The 20,032-nt window shown below is 40.6% G+C and overlaps 1 protein-coding gene across 1 annotated transcript in view; it reads right to left on the bottom strand.

Moving 5' to 3' along the window:
- KATNAL2 (katanin p60 subunit A-like 2) overlaps positions 1–18,528 on the bottom strand; it is a 32,798-nt gene extending 14,270 nt beyond the window's left edge. The window contains exons 1-11 of the mRNA XM_009700653.1: positions 18,478–18,528; positions 10,751–10,821; positions 10,208–10,374; positions 7,890–7,932; positions 7,355–7,478; positions 6,190–6,285; positions 5,704–5,802; positions 4,837–4,914; positions 2,234–2,332; positions 1,650–1,713; positions 271–389 (exon numbers count right to left, since the gene is read on the bottom strand). Coding sequence (XP_009698955.1) covers positions 271–389; positions 1,650–1,713; positions 2,234–2,332; positions 4,837–4,914; positions 5,704–5,802; positions 6,190–6,285; positions 7,355–7,478; positions 7,890–7,932; positions 10,208–10,374; positions 10,751–10,821; positions 18,478–18,528 — 1,011 coding nt within the window. The remainder of the gene's footprint in view (positions 1–270; positions 390–1,649; positions 1,714–2,233; positions 2,333–4,836; positions 4,915–5,703; positions 5,803–6,189; positions 6,286–7,354; positions 7,479–7,889; positions 7,933–10,207; positions 10,375–10,750; positions 10,822–18,477) is intronic.
- Between the last annotated feature and the right edge of the window lie 1,504 nt (positions 18,529–20,032).

Below are 20,032 nucleotides of genomic sequence, written 5' to 3'. Positions count from 1 at the left end.
CAAAAATCTTTGCTGCCTTCAGAACACCTGCTTCATCTTACATTACAGAACTAACATTCCATAGCAAGAATCCATTGTGAGACTCCTGCAGAAGTGATGCTATTCCCATTTTAAGAACTAGGTATGAACACAGTCACATGTTTTGTCCAAGACAGGAAAGATTACGAGTATCAGAGGAATACTCACTTTCCAGATCTGTGTTAAACTCCAGTTCTTTAAGTGGGAACCTGATGTTTGTTAAAGCATAACGAATGAGATAAGAATTCTTACCCGGACAAGTTTTTCTGAATCACCCCTCCATTTGCTGACAATAGTGGATGCTGATATGTTGAAAAAGGTTGTATTGCATTCTGTGGCAACAGCCTTAGCAAGCAAAGTTTTTCCAGTACCTACAAACAACAGTGTTGAAGAAATTCACTCGCTAAAGAAATACAACGCAGATGTTTGAATAATTCCCCTCATCCTACTACCAGTCAGATAAAACCAGTAAAATAGAAAAAGTCATAGAATCACAGACTGGTTTGGGTTGGAAGGGACCTCTAAAGGCCATCCAGTCCAACCCCCCTGCCATCAGCAGGGACATCTTCAACTCCATCAGGTTGCTCGGAGCCCTGACCAACCTGACCTGGAAGGTTTCCACGGATGGGGCATCTACCACCGCTCTGGGCAACCTCTGCCAGTGCCTCACCACCCTCATCGTGAAACATTTCTTCCTTGTGTCTAGTCTGAATCTCCCCTCTTCCAGTTTAAAGCCATTGCCCCTTGTCCCATCACTCCATGCCCTTGTCAAAAGTCCCGCCCCAGCTTTCTTGTCGGCCCCTTTAGGTACTGGAGGGCTGCTCTAAGGTCTGCCCGGAGCCTTCTCTTCTCCAGGCTGAACAACCCCAACTCTCTCAGCCTGTCCTCACAGCAGAGGTGCTCCAGCCCTCGGATCATTTTGCAGCCCTTCCAGGATTGACTGGAGAAACTCAGGTAATACAGCACTGCAAATGCATTCCCCAAATTCTGAAGTACTACATGCTGAAATGGTGAGATGTCTTCTGTTGCAAGTACATCTGAACATTCACAGGAACAAATGGAGTTTACTGCAGCCTTTGCAACCTGACTCATGTGGTACTTGTGCCCTCTGTCCCCTCCCAGCCACACTCATGGTGCTTGTGTCAAAGAGGAGGAGAGGGAGTAGCGAAGCCGTGCTGACAAGGAAAACACCCAGCGAGCACAGCAGAGGACAAAGCTTCCACACCATTTCCAAAACAACCCCTAAACGCAGAAGAAAGAAAGGACATTTTCCATAAGAAGGTGAGTCCATACCCGATTTATTCACATTTCATAACATCTGGTCAAGCCAAACTTGATTAATATGGTCCAAGCTGAGTAAAAACAGTGATACGAGTTCTCACTCCTCTGAATGGTTAGTGGAAGTTTTTGGAAGATTCAGGTGTAGAAATAGTCAAGGGTTGTGAGAAGGCAAATGGATGGGTTTGAATGTCAAAGACAGACGTCATCATCCAACATTGTCTCCTTTTCTTTCACATTACAGAACATGTTCTTTATTAACCCATTTGATCTAATTAGCATCAATGATTTATCCATGGGACAAAACCAGAAGCAGTGATAAACTAACAGATATAGTATAAAGCTCTCCATACCTGGTGGTCCATACAGCAATAATCCTTTCCAAGGAGACAGAATGCCAGTAAACAGCTGTGGGTACTGTGGAAATAGAAAAGTAATTCAGGGATTAAAAATGTATCATCCATAACAAAATGCAAGGGATTCTAACCCCTACCGTCACTGCTCCCAATGCATTCAGGAAACCTAAGAAATTTGAAGGGAGTGAGATAAAAACCCTCCAAAACAATATAACATAAATGATCTGAGTACTGAGAAAAATACTGTATTTACCATTTGAAATCTGTTTTAAGTGAATTCCTCAAATGCAATTGGTTTGATATTCTCTTCGGTAAGTCATTGAATTAATATAGGTCAAATCCATCACCTCTTACATTTCCAAAGGTGCCAAAGAATAGGACTTAACACAGAATTTTAATATTGAAAGGCCATTTTCCTATAGGAGAATGCGTATGCCACTGTGAGATGAAACAGGAGGAGGAATAGTTCTAACATGAACTGCCTACAAAAGCACAGAAATAGTGAGAACTCTAAACCACCGCTGTAATTACAAGGCTAACGAGCCCAACACTGGTTTTCTCAAAACTATTTAGCACCTTACCCTTATGGGATAAACAACTGCTTCCTTGACTAGCCTTTTCGCTGCATCCAGTCCAATAATATCATCCCACTTCACGTTTGGATTATGGAGATAAATGTCCTGCAACATACATCGCATCCTGTTAGGAAACAACTTCTGCACTAGGATAATGACCTCTGGCAAAAGAAAAGAATCGACTCAGTTATAAAATAAGAGTGTTATTCAGTGATACAAACTGTGTTATTTAACCCTAAGTACTAGGGACCTCCCAAGAGGAAAGCATACACAGCAATCATTTCTACAGAGCTGCTACCTTGTGCCTTGCTTCCCCTCAAGCCCCTAGTTTCCCTAAGAGCATATACACTGCCAAATGTATATGCTGAGCAGATCTGTTTCTCAGATCTGGTTTTTATTAGTTGGTTTTAGTAACCAACCAACATATGAAGAGCTATGACCATATGAAGGTTCATCAACCCTAATATTTTGTCTCTGATGCTGGTAAGTACTGGTTGTTTAAAAAAAAAAAAAAGTATAAGCAATAGGAGTGACATGTTGGTTCATATTTACATTCATCAAAATCAGCAACCGAAGGACTTCGATAATTAATATTACATTTTAGTCTTTGAGCTCAAACACCCTTTGACATTCATTCTCCAGTGAATTTCCCTTACCTCTTTTTTCAACGTGCTTATCCTGTAGTAATGACTTCCACAGTTTAATCATGTGTAATGTGAAAATACTTTTGTTTGTTTTAAACTTGATGCTCAGTAAATTTATGGCTGCACCTACTGCTTATGTTATTACTTATGTTGTAAGTAACAGTGAAAAATTGCTATTTACTCCACACTACACAAGCTGTGAGAAACTCTGTAACAGGACAAAAATTTTCCCCTAAGCCTCTATCAAAAGATAGTCGGTAATTAGCGTATGCCCTGAAGCACTCACTAAATTAATTTCATTTAATTCATCAAACTTTCCGAATCTTCTATGAATCTTTCTATTTGCCTTAGTAATATTTTGTGGCTTTGCGTTCCAGAGACTAATTGTTCTGCAGAAAATATCATAACCTCAATACAAATACTTGGGATAAATTCTGCTCTCTAACAAAAACAGGCAGTCCCCAGAGACTGAAAAAAAATTATGTGCTTACATCCGAGGGGAAAATTAGATTTAATACAATTAGAAAAATTATTTATATAGAGTAGATTACACTTTCCCTTTCTATTAACAGCAAATTAAGATGAATCAGATTTATGATACTAAGTAGAGACTTCCATAACTGTTTCCAAATTAAATTAGATTGTGTTGTGAAATAGATACCACATGCTATTTATTTTTATTGATTTACACAGTGTTGATTACCATAGCAACTAGGAACATACCAGCACAATTTAAAAAACATACCATAACGAAGGTTAAAGCAATCCTATTGCTTTTTGCTAAAGTAGCAGGAAGAACCACACTATTTTAAAGGTTTACTATGAATTAAAAGCCAGAGAGAAATTGAAATGAATGAGAATTTTCTTACTTTAAGGTTGGAAACTTCTTAGACTTGAGTTCTACTAAATCACAAATGCAAAACTTGCAGAGTGAGAATTTGGGCCATACACAGCTATAAAAAAAATCAGTCAGCAAAAATCTTTTTAAACAGCTGATTTTAAGTATGTGGGAGCAACAGCTGATACCATTTCTGATGCTTATATCCAGAATGAGTCACAACACTACCAAATATTGTGATACTATGAAGCCTTTTGGACAAGTGCCTCGTGTGGTTTGGGAGGGGATGCATGCAAAACGTTCACCTGCTTTGTAGCCACTGATCCCCAGTAGCCCAGGGCCTCTTTTCTAGACTGTACCTTGCCCAACAAATGAAATGAAATGGTGCTGACAATGTTGGGATTCCTTCCAGGCGCCAAACTGCCCATCCTGGAAGAATCCCCAGTCTGCCCTGGGATACAGTGTATTATTATTGATGCTGCTCCTGTGCTGGGATGAGGGAAGGGCACTGCTTGCAAAGCATCTCTCAACTGCACCAAGTGAGAAAAGACAAGGAATCCAGATCATGCAGGCAGCACAAAGCAAGGCACAGGACCAGTATTATAAACAACATGGGAATATCAGGGTTTAATAATTCTGGTACGTGGCATCTAGTAGATACATTCAGAATCGGGATATTGCTGTGATACACACCATCCACGCTGAATACAGCCCAATGCCTTGAATGGAAACTGCACCCACAGAGTTGAATCAAGGTTTTCCCCACCATTAGATAATAGTTGGTAGTAGCTAATGTATTTAAATCTCTCTTTTCAGTGAAGTATTGTACATTTTCTGTAGCAATAAGAACAAAGGGAAAAGCTACGACGGTCTCCAGGGTACAGCATGATTAGATTACATGCTCCCCATTAGAAAGGAACGGTCTTAATTACTTCCTCCCATTGTGTATAAGACAGAAACATCGTTACATGTAAAGAAATGACTTGTTGGGAGTCGCATAATAAGGAAAATAGCTTGCACATTCAAGAATAAGCACTATCAGAGACTGTAAAAAGAAACAAACGGCATTCTTAGATAACAAAGATAACCAAGATCTCTATACAACCGAAGTGGAGATCCAATCTTACTTTGCTTACAACCATTGCAAGTTCTCTCATCTCACCGGTCATGCCAATAAAAGCACTAAGGGGTTTCAATAATCGTTCCTAAAAAAGACAAACATAAGTTCTTGTCAGACTTCATTATTTTTAAACAGACGAACTATGAAATAGTTTCAAAAAAGCTGATACATCATAATGATATCAACTTTTAAAGCCGTAAAAATATGGATAATAATAAAGATTTTGAAGTAAGCCACATTTGCAGTAACTCATCTTTTCATCTGACAGATTCTAATCCTGAATTAACATTAAAATGAGCAGCTCTCTTATTGCACGTGTAGTCCTAAACATGCCTTACCTAGATTAAGAGTGAAAAATGTTAACTATGGGTCACCGCATTGTCACATTCTCCGTTTTGAAAGTCTCTTCAAGCGTAGCAGTTGCCAGGCAGACTGGCACCACCTAAGTTGGATGCACTGTCTGAGAAGCTATAGCTCGTGTCAAGGTGCGATTACTGAAAATTTCTCTCGACCATCTAAACACTGTTCTTGTTTCAGCCAAGGTGAATGCTAAATAACATCCTCAATTCAAAGCAACCAGAATTTCACCCTCAGAAGTTCTGCAGGTTTCTGCAAATTTCTTTTTCGTGAATTGTAAGATATCATTCGTATTTGTTGCCTACTTTCATGTTCAAAGAGTAAACAACTATCAACAAATTAGACCAGTATTAAGTATGACTGTCCATTCAAGAAGGAAATACACCACTCAGAAATCTAAGCCCTTTTTTAGCACTTGGGAACAAAGCCAACGTCGTCGTGGTGTTTTATTTTGTTCCTGGTTATGTAAAACTGATGTTCATATTGATTGGATGGAGATATGAACAGAAACACTTACTGATGGATCTGGATCACAGTTAAGGCTGTTCAAGGCTATTCCATTTGATGATACTTTGACAGCATCCTGAATCATCCCATGGAAGTCAATTACTTGCCCCTAAAGGAAAAAAATAATGTTGTGATAGGCTTTACAATGATGGTAGCTCTACTGTGAAAATTGCATTGGGCCAAATTTTGCTTGCCATTACTGCAGTGAGTTTCCTTACTGCACATATAGTCCTAAATATGGCAAAAACTGACCATATAATCTCTGGTAGCAATGAGAAAAGAAGGCACATTTCAGTCATTACACCAATTTAACTGCAGAGCCTCCTATGCAAAGAATTACTGCCCAAATCATAAAATTGACCCTTCAGCTAATTATACAGGAACATTTTATATAAAAATACACAAAAAGCTCGCATTTGATATTTGTGAAAAACTTCAATGTGCTTTTTCTACATACATATTTCTAGCATAAATCACATACTAGGTTTCCACCAACCCTTCTTGGGTGAGCGCTGTCTCCTCCGGTTTTGCTGATTGCTGAGATGCTCAAGCCAAAGTCAGATTGCTCCAGCGTAACTGCGCTGTCATTACTCTAAAGAAAAATCAATTTTAAAACACATGTGGCCAAGTAGATGAGTTGCAGATATTCCATTTTAGGTATCATCCCACCTCGTCATACGTGCCTGATAAACTGTATCATTACATGGAAGTTGCAAGACTAATCCCATATTTGTCAAACACCGTTGGACATTTAGTTAGACTTCATTGAACTGGTGACAGCAATGGTGAAAGCCATGGCTCTGGAGCTCAGTATTCAAGTTATTTCATGCACAGAGCTTCCATTTTAAGTTGCAGAAATCTGCATTTTACATAGCTATGAGAAGAAACACTTATGAACAGTGGAAACGACAGGCAAGTATAAGGCACAGCATGTTAACTCAGAAATAAGGAGCCATTTTAGGAGTATAAGTTACTTTGACATCACTTCACAGCAGTTATGCTGTAAAATCCAAAAGCTAATGTTTTGGTGGTTCTTTTAAAGGGTGAGAACTGGTCAGAGATGAATTTCTCCCTAAGCAGGAATATAGACAAGGACTTAAAAAAAAAAAAAAAAGGTTGTCCTTCACCCAGTTCCTCAAAAGCTGTAACAGACACGGTGCTTGCCCACCAACCTGCTGTTCCTGCTCCATCCTCTGTAAGGGATGTTAATAAAGTAGTTTTCACAGCATTCTTAAAATGAGACTCATAAAACTGAAAATTACAGAGCCAAATTACTCCCCCAATCTCAAACACCTTATGCACTGTGAAGATGCTTACAACTAACACCAGACTTTCTGCTTGGTTTGGTTGTCTTGCTTTCGGGCACTAAAGGCTGAATCTACTGGTATTAACGGGAAAAGTCACCTTGCTTTCAATATAGGCTGGATTATATGACTCTTTTTCCTCTAATTTTTGCCTCTGACTTGCTCCTCAACTCATAGCCAGAAAGCATATTCTCCTGAAGTCTTGCATCTATAATCCTTAAATTACATAATTAGTAAAATCTATTAATTACAGAATTATTAATTGTGAAACTCACATCCTCTTGCTGCCTCTTGCCTTTCACAATAAAATCACATTAATTTCAATGGTAATGCTACCAAGATAAAAGACACTTAAACCTGTTTGGGGCTCTCCTCGGTGCATGATTTAAATTCTGTTGTACTCCTGGGTGAAGTTTTTGACAATGGTCGTTGCACTGTCTGATGTTTGAGCCTTGGGAGATTCCGAGAACAGCTTGCTGCCCTAGAATTAAAAAAAATAATATCTTGGAACAATTTCACAACTTCTTTTTTCTTTCAAAATACCGAAAGATTAAAAGGCAGAGTTTTCAAATAAAGCAGTTTTGGGCTAACTTTGTTCCCACTGAAGTTAAGGCATCAGTTTCAATCACAGCAAAGTTCAATGCCTACTGCTTTCAAACACGTCACCCTACCTTCGCTACACTGCAGAAACTTTGTAAATTGTCTGCATCTCTGTTTGGGAAAGAAGTCTCTATTTTCCTCTAAAAGATACAGAAAAACACACCACGCCGTCAGCAGTGTGACTCTAGGCTCTAGTATTCCTATGGCATCACAACATTATTTTAACCACAGTGCGTATTGCTTTTATAGGAAAATTTTCTGCCCAGAAAAAAACTCCATGCATTTCTCTTACCTTCTTGGTCTTCCCCCAGTTCTCAGCTGTTGTTTATTTTCCGCTGTGGCAAAATTAATATTAAAATGAAAAATAATTATGGATATAAGAAAGGGCAACTTGATTTTCCCCCCCTCTTCAAAAATATTTTTGAGCACATATTAATGACCTTGGAAATAACAATGCATAAACAGGAACAGCATGATTATAAGAAATATAAGCTTGCAATAATGTTTTGAAAACAAACATATTGGAGAGAGCAGTTTGACTTCAGACTTGTTAAGTTTGAGGGTCATTCAGTCTTTGGTTTCTTTGCTTACATTTCAAAACTAGTATCATTTTCACAGTAGAATGGATACTACCAGAAATTAGATTAAGTACAATAAACTAATTTAATATATCACACAGAATGCTTATTTAATGCTAATAATTTTTTTTTCATTGCTGAACTGGGAAATAAGAATTTGCCTTACTCCTCTTCATAGTGATTTTATCATGTTCAACGTATCAAGCCAGCACAAATATTGCAATGGTGGTTATCAAACCATGTTATTTTTTGCACCTACATAATTTGAAACAACTTCTGTCAAATAAAAGCTATTTTTTCACAAAATGTCAAACTTACAAAGCCCAGATGTAAACTCATAAAGCCAAGGGTTTGTATCATACTAGCATGCACCTAGTTGTTCCAAAATAAATCTCCTATCAGTCTTCTCTGTACAATGCTCTTCCACTCAGATTCTCATACACTTACGTAAAAAAATCCTTCCCAAACAGCTGTTTCACCAAAAGAGCTTGGGAACGCAGTGTACTTACAGGCAGCAGAGCCCATGCATGAAACTTGTAATCCTGCAAACTGCAATTCAACCTGGAAATAACCAAGTTGGTTCTGTAGGACTTGCTGAGAGCATTGCAAAGAATTTAGTAAGGAGGAGCACCACGCTGATCATTTTGTTCAGCCTGTGTGTACCATGATCTGACCATGGACGCAATTTAAGGCAGGTCACAAACTACATGCAGGAGAGCAGGCTGCTTACGCTTCAGGGAAAAGGTAGGATGAATCCCTGCCAGCATAGTTGTAATTCTGAGCTTGGGTAATGGCAGAGTAACCCATGTCTGAGTAGCTTTACTGACCAAAAAATGGGTACTGAGAACTTGTAAGTGTCTAAGAGTGGCTTTTTAGGAATTGTTCTTTCATTTGGATCATAGATCGAGCTTTGGCTACCACTCAGTTTGACTAAAAATAAGTATGATGTGACAAATGCTTTGTGATACGTTTGCCTTCTTGATTCCTAACAAATCCCTTTGGTTTTCTCCTGCAAGGTTGTTCCTCTTTGTATTAACACCAATCAATAGGTTCTAGACATAAATCTCCTTTTCATGCAGATAATGTTTGCTTCCAGCTAGTACTGATCTTCTACATCACCGTGAATGTAATGATGACTAGTACCTTTAGTACCTTTCAAAATCATTTCACCTATACAGGTAAATTTATTTTATTTATACAATGTTTCATTTATCTGTGATTGCAAAGTTGCTGGCAGCCATATGAAACAATGACAAGAGATGTTCCCTGGCCAATCATCCCCTTCTCTGATGATTATATTTTTCTTAGAAGACAAATTAGGTAGAGACGTTGGTGTTCTCTGTACCTTTCAAGCTCTTCATAACCGATTCTTATACAGTTATTCTTATGGCTTCTATAAGTTACATTTTGCGCTCAAGTACAAAACCCATTCAGGCTCTCAGGGTCATAACAGAATGCTGATGTTCTGATTTGCCTTATTCTGTATCATTCATTTGTACCTCAGACTTTAAGTCCTTTGGAGCAAATAAATGTATTACTTGTTGGGCACATTACCTTTAGTATGTGAAAATGCGCAAAATACATGGTTAATGAGACTAGTGGTGATAAACTTTTAAGCCCTAGCTTGGATGAGCTAAGTTATAACATTTCATTTGAGTGTTTTATTTTAATTTCAAAATTAAATCCAAAATAGAACAGACTTACTATTCTCTTCCCATAAGAAGAAAGTGAATATATCTCTGCCATAATCCTTTGTGCTCACATGGCATTTTCCAATATCAAAGCAGTTTTTAAAAGACAGAAAAATATCACCTTCTTGTTCCTCTACATAAAGAGAGGAGGAAGAGCAGAAGGGCTCAAAGCCCTGTCTCTCAATTCTTACGTCCTATGTGCTAGAACTATAGCTCTGTAACTGTAAAAGAGTTCAAACATTAAACGCTGACATACACAAGAAGGGCAGTGAGCATATCAGGCAAATACACATTTTAGGCTTCGGACACAAAAGCTTTCTTTTTGGAACACAGCTACATACCAGTGTCCAGGACTTTTTTGGTAATTTTAGGATACTTCTGAAATTTTACAAAGTAATAGCTTTCATATTCCATCAAAATTGTCTCAAGATCAATGTTGTCACAAACTTCAAAGCCACGTAAGCTTAATTTTGTCTCTTGTTCCAAAGCATTTGCAGCATCAACATACCTGGTAATTTCAAGAAAACAAAGATCAAAAAACTGAGAGTCATTATCTTTCACAGAAAAAGTAAACAACAGTATTAGTAAGTATACGGTATATACTGTTCACAACTCTATTTATTATAAAAGAGTAAATTCTATTTGAAAACTCTTTGGTGATTGCTCTAAAGTATTTTTAAACTATATAGGACATTTTTGTTCCAGAAAACAAAACAATTTAGCAAAGTAAACTGCCAAGATACTTAATAGCAGTTTACCTCTTTCTCACATCAAACCAAAGGGCCCTGCTGTCCATCCACTCAACAGAGAAAGACACATTATGGCAGGTCAAACACACACAAACCCACAAATGTAGAGCACTATTGTTTAAAAAAAACCCTTACCCTTCCTCCATTAAATAATGCAAAATTAGAATGAGGAGATTTTTTCGACGAGCTTCTGTTCGCATCTCATCCTGTGAATTAAGACAGAACTCTAGATCAAATGTAATATTCTCTTTATTGCTGTAAACAGCATCTAAATGTAGCCTGTGGAAACAAACAAATTAAGACAACAGCATGTAAGAACTGTAAAACAACTCACTGTTAATAAACACAAGGAAAGTGGTTTTCAATGTAATTTTTCTTACACATTATCAGGGCTACTAGATGGGTAGAAACCTTTTCCTAGAGAAGAGAAAATTACTTTGAGGTTGAAAAAAAAATAACTTACTTCCCTTACTATGATTATGGATCTCCAATATGTTCAGGCTGCTGCAAATTTCAGGGTAGGACTCTTGGAAACCTCATGCATGGTGTCTCCAAGGGCTGTACAAGGAAACCTCGTGCTCCAGCGTGGCTGTGTCCTTCCCTTGCAACTAGAAACCCATTTTCTGAGCGCTTGGAGAAGGAGGGATGGAGAACAGATCTGGGATCTGCATGACTACGCTACAAAGACGAGCTGTAACACTGTTGGCACTTGATATATAAACACAAGTGAAACACAGAGCACTTGAAGAATTAGTAATTTGGGATAACATCCAATTTGCCCAATTTTAACACAGGGGTGACCAAAGTCAGGTCCCAACATGCAGAAATTTCAATATAGAGTCAGTCCCATGGGTTTCTTCACACGGATTGGAGAACCCAAAGTCCTTCACAAATGATTATGCGATAAAAACAAGGCAGCATAAAAACATCTTTGCTTTCATTCAGCGAAGCTACATCTGGGGGAGCATGAAGTGCCATATCAAGTACAGCAAAAGGGGCACTGGAAACAGAAATCTTGTAAGATACTGGAACAAAGCCTTACTCTGATGAAACATGCCATATATGCTGAGTGTCTGCAGAGAAATTCTGAGATTCTAGGGTCATAACAGAAGTTGCTACGAGAAAAGCTCCAAAAATCAGTATATCGACTTTAGTCTGCCTTGTTGGGATCTGAAGCTGGGACTACAGGAAAAGCAGGTATGGCCAAACTCATATTTAGGCAAATAAATTATTTCCTTTCTCTTTTAGGATGCTGGCGTTCAGCATTGGGAGTTGGACTTGATGATCCTTATGGGTCCCTTCCAACTTGAGCTATTCTATCATTTTATGATTACTTATGAGAGGCCAGTGCGAGCATGAAAGAGTGGCACTTATTCAGTGGATGAAGAAAGAGCAGTAGTTTCCGTGGCTTGCATAACACATATATATTCCTGATCACGTTGCACGGTAATGCATACACGGACTCCTACATCTACTCTCAGTTTCTCCCCACCTTCTTCCCTTCTACCCAAATCAAACAGTGCCTGCATCCATCCCCAAGAAAAAGCCTTGCCCAAATATTAGGAACCTCCAGGTGACAAACCCACAAATCTTTGTCCTCTTCATACTGGAAACAGACCCTCAGCATCTGTAGCAATGATTTCTGCTGCTCTCTGCCAATGCCTGGCACACAAACAAGTCAAAGAACTACGATTGCCCAAGGTTTATGGTTTTAAATCCCACAAGATGCGTAAAAGGTATATCCACGCGGAAAGACAATTACCTTATCCTTCCCGGTCCCTTGGAAGGAAGCGTCGTTCTGATAAACTGTGGATACTGGAGAATCATTTATTCCTATAAGCAAAGGTGCTTTTGGGTGGTGCAACGTACTGCAAAACCAACTTAACTTCTTTAGCGTGCCTTGCCTTTGTCAGATTAGACAAGCAGCTCCCTCTGCTCCGTACACAGCAGTGGATAAAATATAGCATTCTGCTGCTAATTTAAACACAGGAGATAGCACAATCAGCTATTGTTTTATTTTAAAACTAATACCTCTCCTTGTGTTTGCCAATCTGTAAAAAGTCCTGGGTAGAGCAGGCAAAAGGTCTCCCAGTATAGCAGGTATTTTCTGGGATGTTTGCTTCAGACGTGGGGCCATCTAGTGATACAACTCAGAAAGGGCTGGGGGTTGCTTTTAACAACGTTTCTTGTGGGGTGAAAGTGTATTTGTATTTCACATATTAACAAAAGAGATTGGTAGGACCTTCACTCTGGTTTTCTAGAGAGAAGAATCAAATTGGCTGGGGAAAAGGGAAAAAAACCATACCCCGCTTCCAGCCTTTACTACCTTGATAAAGTTACGCGGTCATTCTCTCTCTGAGTCCGTAAGGAAGCTACAATACTGTTTGTCCTTCAGTGGTGATACAGAGATGATTTTTCTAAACTATTTTAGGGAAGAAGAGTGCTGTGTTAATGTTTGGTAGATCAGTAACTCTTGAATCATAGAATCACTATGGTTGGAAGAGACCTCAAAGATCATCAAGTCCAACTGTATACCTGATGCCACCATGCCCGCTAAACCCACTAAACCATGTCTCGAAGCGCCACATCTAAATGTTTTTTGAACACCTCCAGGGATGGTGACTCCACCACCTCCCTGGGGAGCCCGTTCCAATGCCTAACGACTCTTACAGTGAAGAAGTTCTTCCTAATGTCCAACCTGAACCTCCCCTGGCGCAATGAATGAAGTAGATCAGTTCCTGAGAGAGGCTGTAACATAAAATGAACCCAATTTGGAGAACTGTCATGAGCAAAGAGAAAACATTGACGCCTTGGGATGAAAGGATCTTTTCCTTGTTCTTGTTTTGAGGTGCTGGTGTTTGGAAAACAGATTTTGAATCGTCAATCTTTTACCATTTCTTCTGGGTGATCTGAATCTTCTGAAACAGGGTTGGAGGTACAAGAAGAAACGTGGAGTCATCACTTGCTGAGAGTCCCATCTGTACCTTCTTCTAAATGCAACCACTCCTGCTGTTTTATGCTGAGGAAAATTAACTGTTGTGTTTGCCCACATATCAAAGGGCAAGATCACAGCTACCTCTGAATATTTAAAACACAGCATGAAAACACAGCCGTTGCTGCAGAAGACAAACACATCAAGTGTTTCATGTTTGAGTATTTACAATAATACTCTGATGAGAGAGGAATTGTATCTGTCCGATGAAGTGATAGGGCTCACAATCCATGCTTTGGGACTTTCCTTGAAAAGAATTTGTATTCTGGTATGTCTTCTGCCACTGTTCATCTCACCAGGTTACTTCTGCTATCCCTAAAGGCATTTTAAGTTCTAGTATAAACAGCGATACAGAGATGGGAAGCATCTCAAATATTCTAGGTATAGACTTGCTTTGGATACAGGATAACATTGTGTCTACCTATGAGAAACCCACTTCAGCCCTAACATAGTAATGTTCTTCTTGTTGTGTTGACCAAGCAGAGGCAAAAGCGAACCTTTACATCAAAAAAAAGCCCTGTCTAAAAATCATAAGACAGTTAAGACCGACAGGTTCATTCTCTTTTTATCTTGTGTTAATAAGAATGCAAACAGCAATTGTTAATTCTGAGAAGTCGGACGTGTGTCCGAAGAAAATTAAGCCATTAATCAGCTGATCAACTGACTTGCATTAGGTTGAATATGAAAAAACAGAAGAGAGATATCAAAATCTCTGATCCTAGTTCTGTGAAGTTTCTACAAAACAAAAATTAAGGACCTTTCAACATGTAACTGTTACCAAATCATAAATCTTGTGAGTCAGTGGTGCACAGATCAGTGCTTTCTTGACCAGTCCCACAAAGCCACGTCTCCCTGCCTTTCACCACTCTTATTTTACCACGTACTCTTTCCAAGAGGTAGAAGAACCTCTGCATGTGTCGGTGCCACCAGCAGCTTTAGCTGTCCACTTAAACAACTCTCTGCCCATGCTGGTCTCCCCTCCTGAACTCCAGTTTATTCTCTAGGGACTGACCCCCCCTGCAAATACATCCATAAAATACATCCACTGCCTGCCACAGTACAGACAGATCCTAACGCTGCCCAGGACTTCTGCTGTGCTTAGAGGGGAAATAGTAAATCTTACACAGCGTGAAAAAAATAGGAGTACTTACGAGTGCAAAGTTACTTAAAATTCAGTTTAGCTTTATAGCGATTTAGCCTTCCTGTTTAATTAGTATTTAGAATTGCATGTTGTTTATAGCCACTGGTATTTCAATAGATGTTTAAATGTTTAAAGTTTAATAAGCTTCCATTCTTAAAAGAACAAAAAATGTATGTAATTAAATTTTCAACTACTATAGGGGATTTTGGGGTTCATGCAATTAATAAAAGCTTAAGGCACTTAAGCATGATCTTGTTTTAAAAACTAAATAGTTGAGCACTTAACTAATTAGCTCCAGCACTTATAGTGTATTTTATTTATTTCTAGTTTAACAAGAGTGGTACATATTCCTTTCTTTGAGCCGCTTAAAATTAAACTCTATTAAAGTCATGCATCTTTAAATGCAATTGTTCATTTAGTCATTTCCTTACCTTTTACTAAAATGCATTTACATTATAAATCAACCTAGTCTCTTGTGTAATTCCATCAAATTAATGGACCTACTAAAAGATTAATTTAACCCCGTGTTTCATTTTCATTTGACCCTATATTTCTGCACGAATATATTCGATAGCATGAAGAAAAAATTCACAGAGTAAGTTAGGGTCTGAGAAGCTTGGAAATAATAACTATACTTTTCTAATACTGTGCCCTTGTACATTCAATTGAGGCAGTCAATAAGATGAGTTCAGAGGGATTCGTGATCAGGAATACAGACAAAGAGGCGAGCGGTTAGCTCTGTAATCACACAGGGAAAGATTTTACCGTGATACACATGCAGCGTCCCTTCCCTCTTTTTCCTTTGGGATCCCAGGAGGGCTGCCAAGTATGGGGTTCCTCAAGATCAAGCTGGCACCATGGGCCATGACAAGGAGAGTAGCTGAGGCATGATGGACTTGCTCAGTTTTCCTCCTCCCTCCACCACCCTGTATCCCCACAGCTTTCCCTCTCCCCAGACCCTTTGTATGTTATATTTGCAGCCTTGCCAGGCTTTTTAGAAGGCTGATGTTCAATTATTGTTTGGCTTGCTGACAGTATTTTTTGAGAAACACAAGCAGAGAAGGGAAATGGTGAGTTTTAAACAACGTGTAACTTGGCTGCCATTAAATAGAATTTCCCAGTACAAAGAAAAGGCGCTTCTTTACTCTCTTCTCTCTTCTAAATTATACAAGCCTGCTGCAAACAATAGAGTTGGCAAAGTTTCTCAGGAAGGATTACAAATAGCTTTCATAATTAAAGACATAGAGCATGCTTACCACAGAAGTTATGGCTGTCCTAGTAATAACAGCAGGATGCATCCCAGAGGTGTTACATTTAAAATCTAAAGACATTTTACCATTTGAGTTTGGTGCACTGAAAATAGAAATCTGATCTCTCCCCTCATTGCAACAGTTACGTGGCATCTTGGATTAATTCATGTTCTGATGCTGAGAGCCATTCACAGACCACTATTATCTCCCTCTTTTAACAGGAACATTGCTGAAGCCAGGTTTTACACTGCCAAGACTTCACTAATTTGAAGTGATCCATATTATGAATAAAAATGGACACAAAGTATCACGCATTATTAAACAATACAAATTAAGGATGCTGAATTTACAAATTAATTAATAAGCATTAACTCTTCCACTCACTTGTACCAATTTGCAAAGTTCTACTGCAGTTTACAATAATGTTGCTTGTCAAGAGTGACTTACAGAACAAATATAGGAAATATTTAACAATTAAAATCAGTGAAATGCCTCACAAAACAAATTTGTTTGATTGTAAGACTACACTGGGTAGATGTGAACAGCCATAGAATTGTAATGCATATAGGAAAATATATTTTCATTGGAATTTACTTTTTTAACACTTTTTCCCAAAATTGCTAGAAAATAATAATTTCCATTTTACAAAACAGATTAATGGGAAAATGCAATACAGAGAAGGACAGGAGTGGGGAATTAGGAATTCCAGCAATTATTTAGTGCTACAAATTAAAGGTGTAGCAGCCTAACTTTTAAATACTGCATTGGAATACCAGAATCTAGGCTCCCTCCACAGAATTTAAGAGCCTTAGAGCAAGAATCAAAAAATCCTTTTGGAAGCTTCAGGTTGTTCCTTAGTCACCCACTGCCTTAAAAAAAAAGTAGACTCCAAACTTCTGCCCCTCTGCAGAATACGAACAACTCTCTTTTTACTCTGTCCCTAAAATATAAACTCTGATCTTCACATCCATCCTGCCAAAAGGCTATGGAGAAGTCAGCTTACAAAGCAAACCAACCCAAACTCAGTGGTACAGTGCACGGGGAAGAGTTCCTGAGCTCCAGGTCCTATTCCCACAAGTGTTTCTGCATTTAGTAGTCAAAACCATCCTTGGGACCAGGACCCCATTGGTGAGGTTACAAATCAGACCCTTTTTTCTCCTACATTCCTTCTTCACATTAACACCGTTTTGATAATAAGGGAACTAGAGAGTTAATCTTAGAAACACAAGCCTGTTACAATGGTATGTAGTAGTGTGTAACTCGGTACCAGTGCATGACCACATCTGGCATAAAAGTGATAACAGGACCCTTAAATCAAGGACTCATTATCAGGGACTGCACTTCAAGGCAGGAACTCTTAAATCATTACCAAGGACCTTGTTAGGAGAACAGGACCTGAGACTGCTGTCAATCAAGAAAAAGGAAGATGAGAGCTAAAAGTTCAGCAAAAGGACATGGTGATGAAGAAGAGTGGAAGAAGTAAAAGACCACCAGATGTCTCTGAAGACCCCCAAAAGGACTAAAATGGACATACGGAAATGGGAGTTGCCTATGATAATGAGTTCTGGGAAAATTGTTAATATGTTAATCATCTCTTGGAAGTCTTATGAATATGTATAAAAACTAAAAATATAAGCCTGTAACTAACACAAGGACGGGATGCACGCTAGGTGGAAGGATCCCCCGTGCATCCAGCGCTGCTAATAAAGAATGCTGAATCACTGCTAAATTCGATGTTTAATTTCTTGGAATCAGTTTCAATACCACACCTTAGGGCACCATTCTCAGTGGCTGGGATCTGAATCCACTTTAGGGCTCTTTAGAAAGAGACTGTGGTGGAGGCTTCTATTCCTACATAAATATATAATCTACTCATCTAAGAGGTTGACATAAGCTAAAACTCAGTTTCAGAACCCCTCCCAAAACTACTTTTTTGTGAGCAATCCTGTCCTTTCTGGGCAGTGCAGCCCTGCAGTCTTATTTTACTCCAGTTGAATTTGACCAGCAGATGGAAGCAAAAGAACAGGTTCAGAAATTTAACAAAATCCTGCTGCTTCTTGGCTTCTTGGAGCTCAACAGATCCGTGGGACGGAGGCACAGTGGGACTGTAACAGCCCTGACTTACGGAAAAAGGAGGTGAAGAAGGAAGGAAGAAGCACTTGGTCCCTTTCCGCGGGGTGGGGTCTGTGTGGAGCCAAGGAGGCCTGCCCTACCCTGAGGAGCGGACAGAACAAGCACTTCCCTCCTACAAAGGGAAGGGAAACGAAAAGGGAGGGCCGTGGGAGACCCCCACCATTAAGAAGAGCCAGCAGTGCCGTCACGCCGATGACCCTGAGGGCCTCCAGGCCCGGCCCTCCCCATGCCCCTCCGGCCCCTTCTCGGCCGCCATGACACCACCGACTGCCCTCCCCCGCGCATGCGCAGAACTGCCGCCCGCGGTTTCCATAGCAACGGGGACGCGCGGCCTGCCGGTTCTTACCGCTTCCCTCGCCTGGTAGGTGGTTCTCAGCGTTTGGCAGGAGAGCTCCATCAGGGCGGGCAGCGGGCCCGGCCACGGGCGGCTATAACCCGCGGGGACACTCACAGCGAGCTCCCGGCCTCGCACTCCGCGGAAGCCAGCGGGCGCCGTGAGGAAGAAGCCCGCCTTACCTCCCTCACGCAGCCAATCGAGACGCCGAAGGGTGAAAGATTGCCCGAAGAAATGCCCAATCAAGAGTGGAGCAGGGAGAGGCCGTCTAAAGGATGGCCCAATCACGGTAGGGACGAAAGGCGGGGCTAGCACTAGTGCTGACCAATCGCCGCTATGGCCACCTGAGGAGCGGGAGTGGGGTGGTTTGTCGGGCTGTGAGGGAAGCGAAGGGGTTGTTGAGCTGGAGACGGTCCAGACCGGACCAAGCCACCCCAGCTCTGTCCACCCACTGTTAAACATGCCCAGCTCACCTAGACAGGCGAGGTGCGTCCGAGAAGGAGAGTGCAGTCTGTCTCTTGCATCAAGGACGGCAATGGGCCTTAAAATGGAGGCCACCGGCATGCTAGCGCTGAGGGAACGCAGGGCTGTGAGAAGGGCTGTCTTCAGAGCACCTGAAAGTCGTTGTTAAACTCGGCTGTCTGATGCTGCAGCCTTCTGGGTTCAGGATGTGAATTATTGGCGGGGTCGGTTGTGCTTGTCTGATACTTTTTGGCTTCAGTCTGGCTGGAGGAGAACATTAAAAGAAGAAAAAAAAAAAAAAACCAAACCTGAAAATACATGAAAGGGAAGTTAGGGCATGCAACAGGTTTGCTCAGTGACAGCAACAACAGGGCACAAAGCAGGACAGATGAAGTCAGAGGGGTGAAGGACAATCCTCTGGAAACACCCTGTTCTCCTGTGTGTGATTGCTTCCCAGCCAGGCAGCTGCAGGTGCAAGATCTCCCCAAGTCCTGCCCGCTGGAGACCAACAGCTACTCAGCTCCACCAGCTGTTCTTGGACAGGGTAATTACCAGATTCTTCACATCTATGCCATGCTATGCTTGCTTAGCATCTCATCCTCAAAAAAGTGTTCTCTAGGCATCCAGACCTTCCTCCAAACTCAGTATAACCATCAATACCCAAAAAGGCCTTATCCTTTTGGTGCAACTGTGTTCCTACTCAGAAATGTTTCTCCAGCCCTTTTCTTAAACCTTCCCCATCCAGTCTATGCCAACACATGGGGACAAGTGGCTGGTGAGCTGTCCGGCAGAGAAAGACCTGGGGGTGTTGGTCGACAGCGGGGTGAACATGAGCCAGCAGTGTGCCCAGGTGGGCAAGAAGGCCAACAGCATCCTGGCCTGTATCAGAAACAGCGTGGCCAGCAGGACCAGGGCAGTGATTGTCCCTTTGTACTCTGCGCTGGTGAGGCCGCACCTCGAATACAGTGTTCAGTTTTGGGCCTCTCACTACAAGAAGGACATTGAGGGGCTGGAGCTTGTCCAGAGAAGAGCGACAAAGCTGGTGAAGGGCCTGGAGAAAAAGCCTTGAGAGGAGAGGCTGAGGGAGCTGGGAGTGTTTAGTCTG

Source organism: Cariama cristata, unplaced genomic scaffold (assembly GCF_000690535.1).
Source record: "Cariama cristata isolate BGI_N322 unplaced genomic scaffold, ASM69053v1 scaffold2065, whole genome shotgun sequence".
Classification (NCBI taxonomy): domain Eukaryota; kingdom Metazoa; phylum Chordata; class Aves; order Cariamiformes; family Cariamidae; genus Cariama; species Cariama cristata.
The sequence above is the reverse complement of the archived record's forward strand: the minus strand, read 5'-3'. Positions and strand labels throughout refer to the sequence as shown.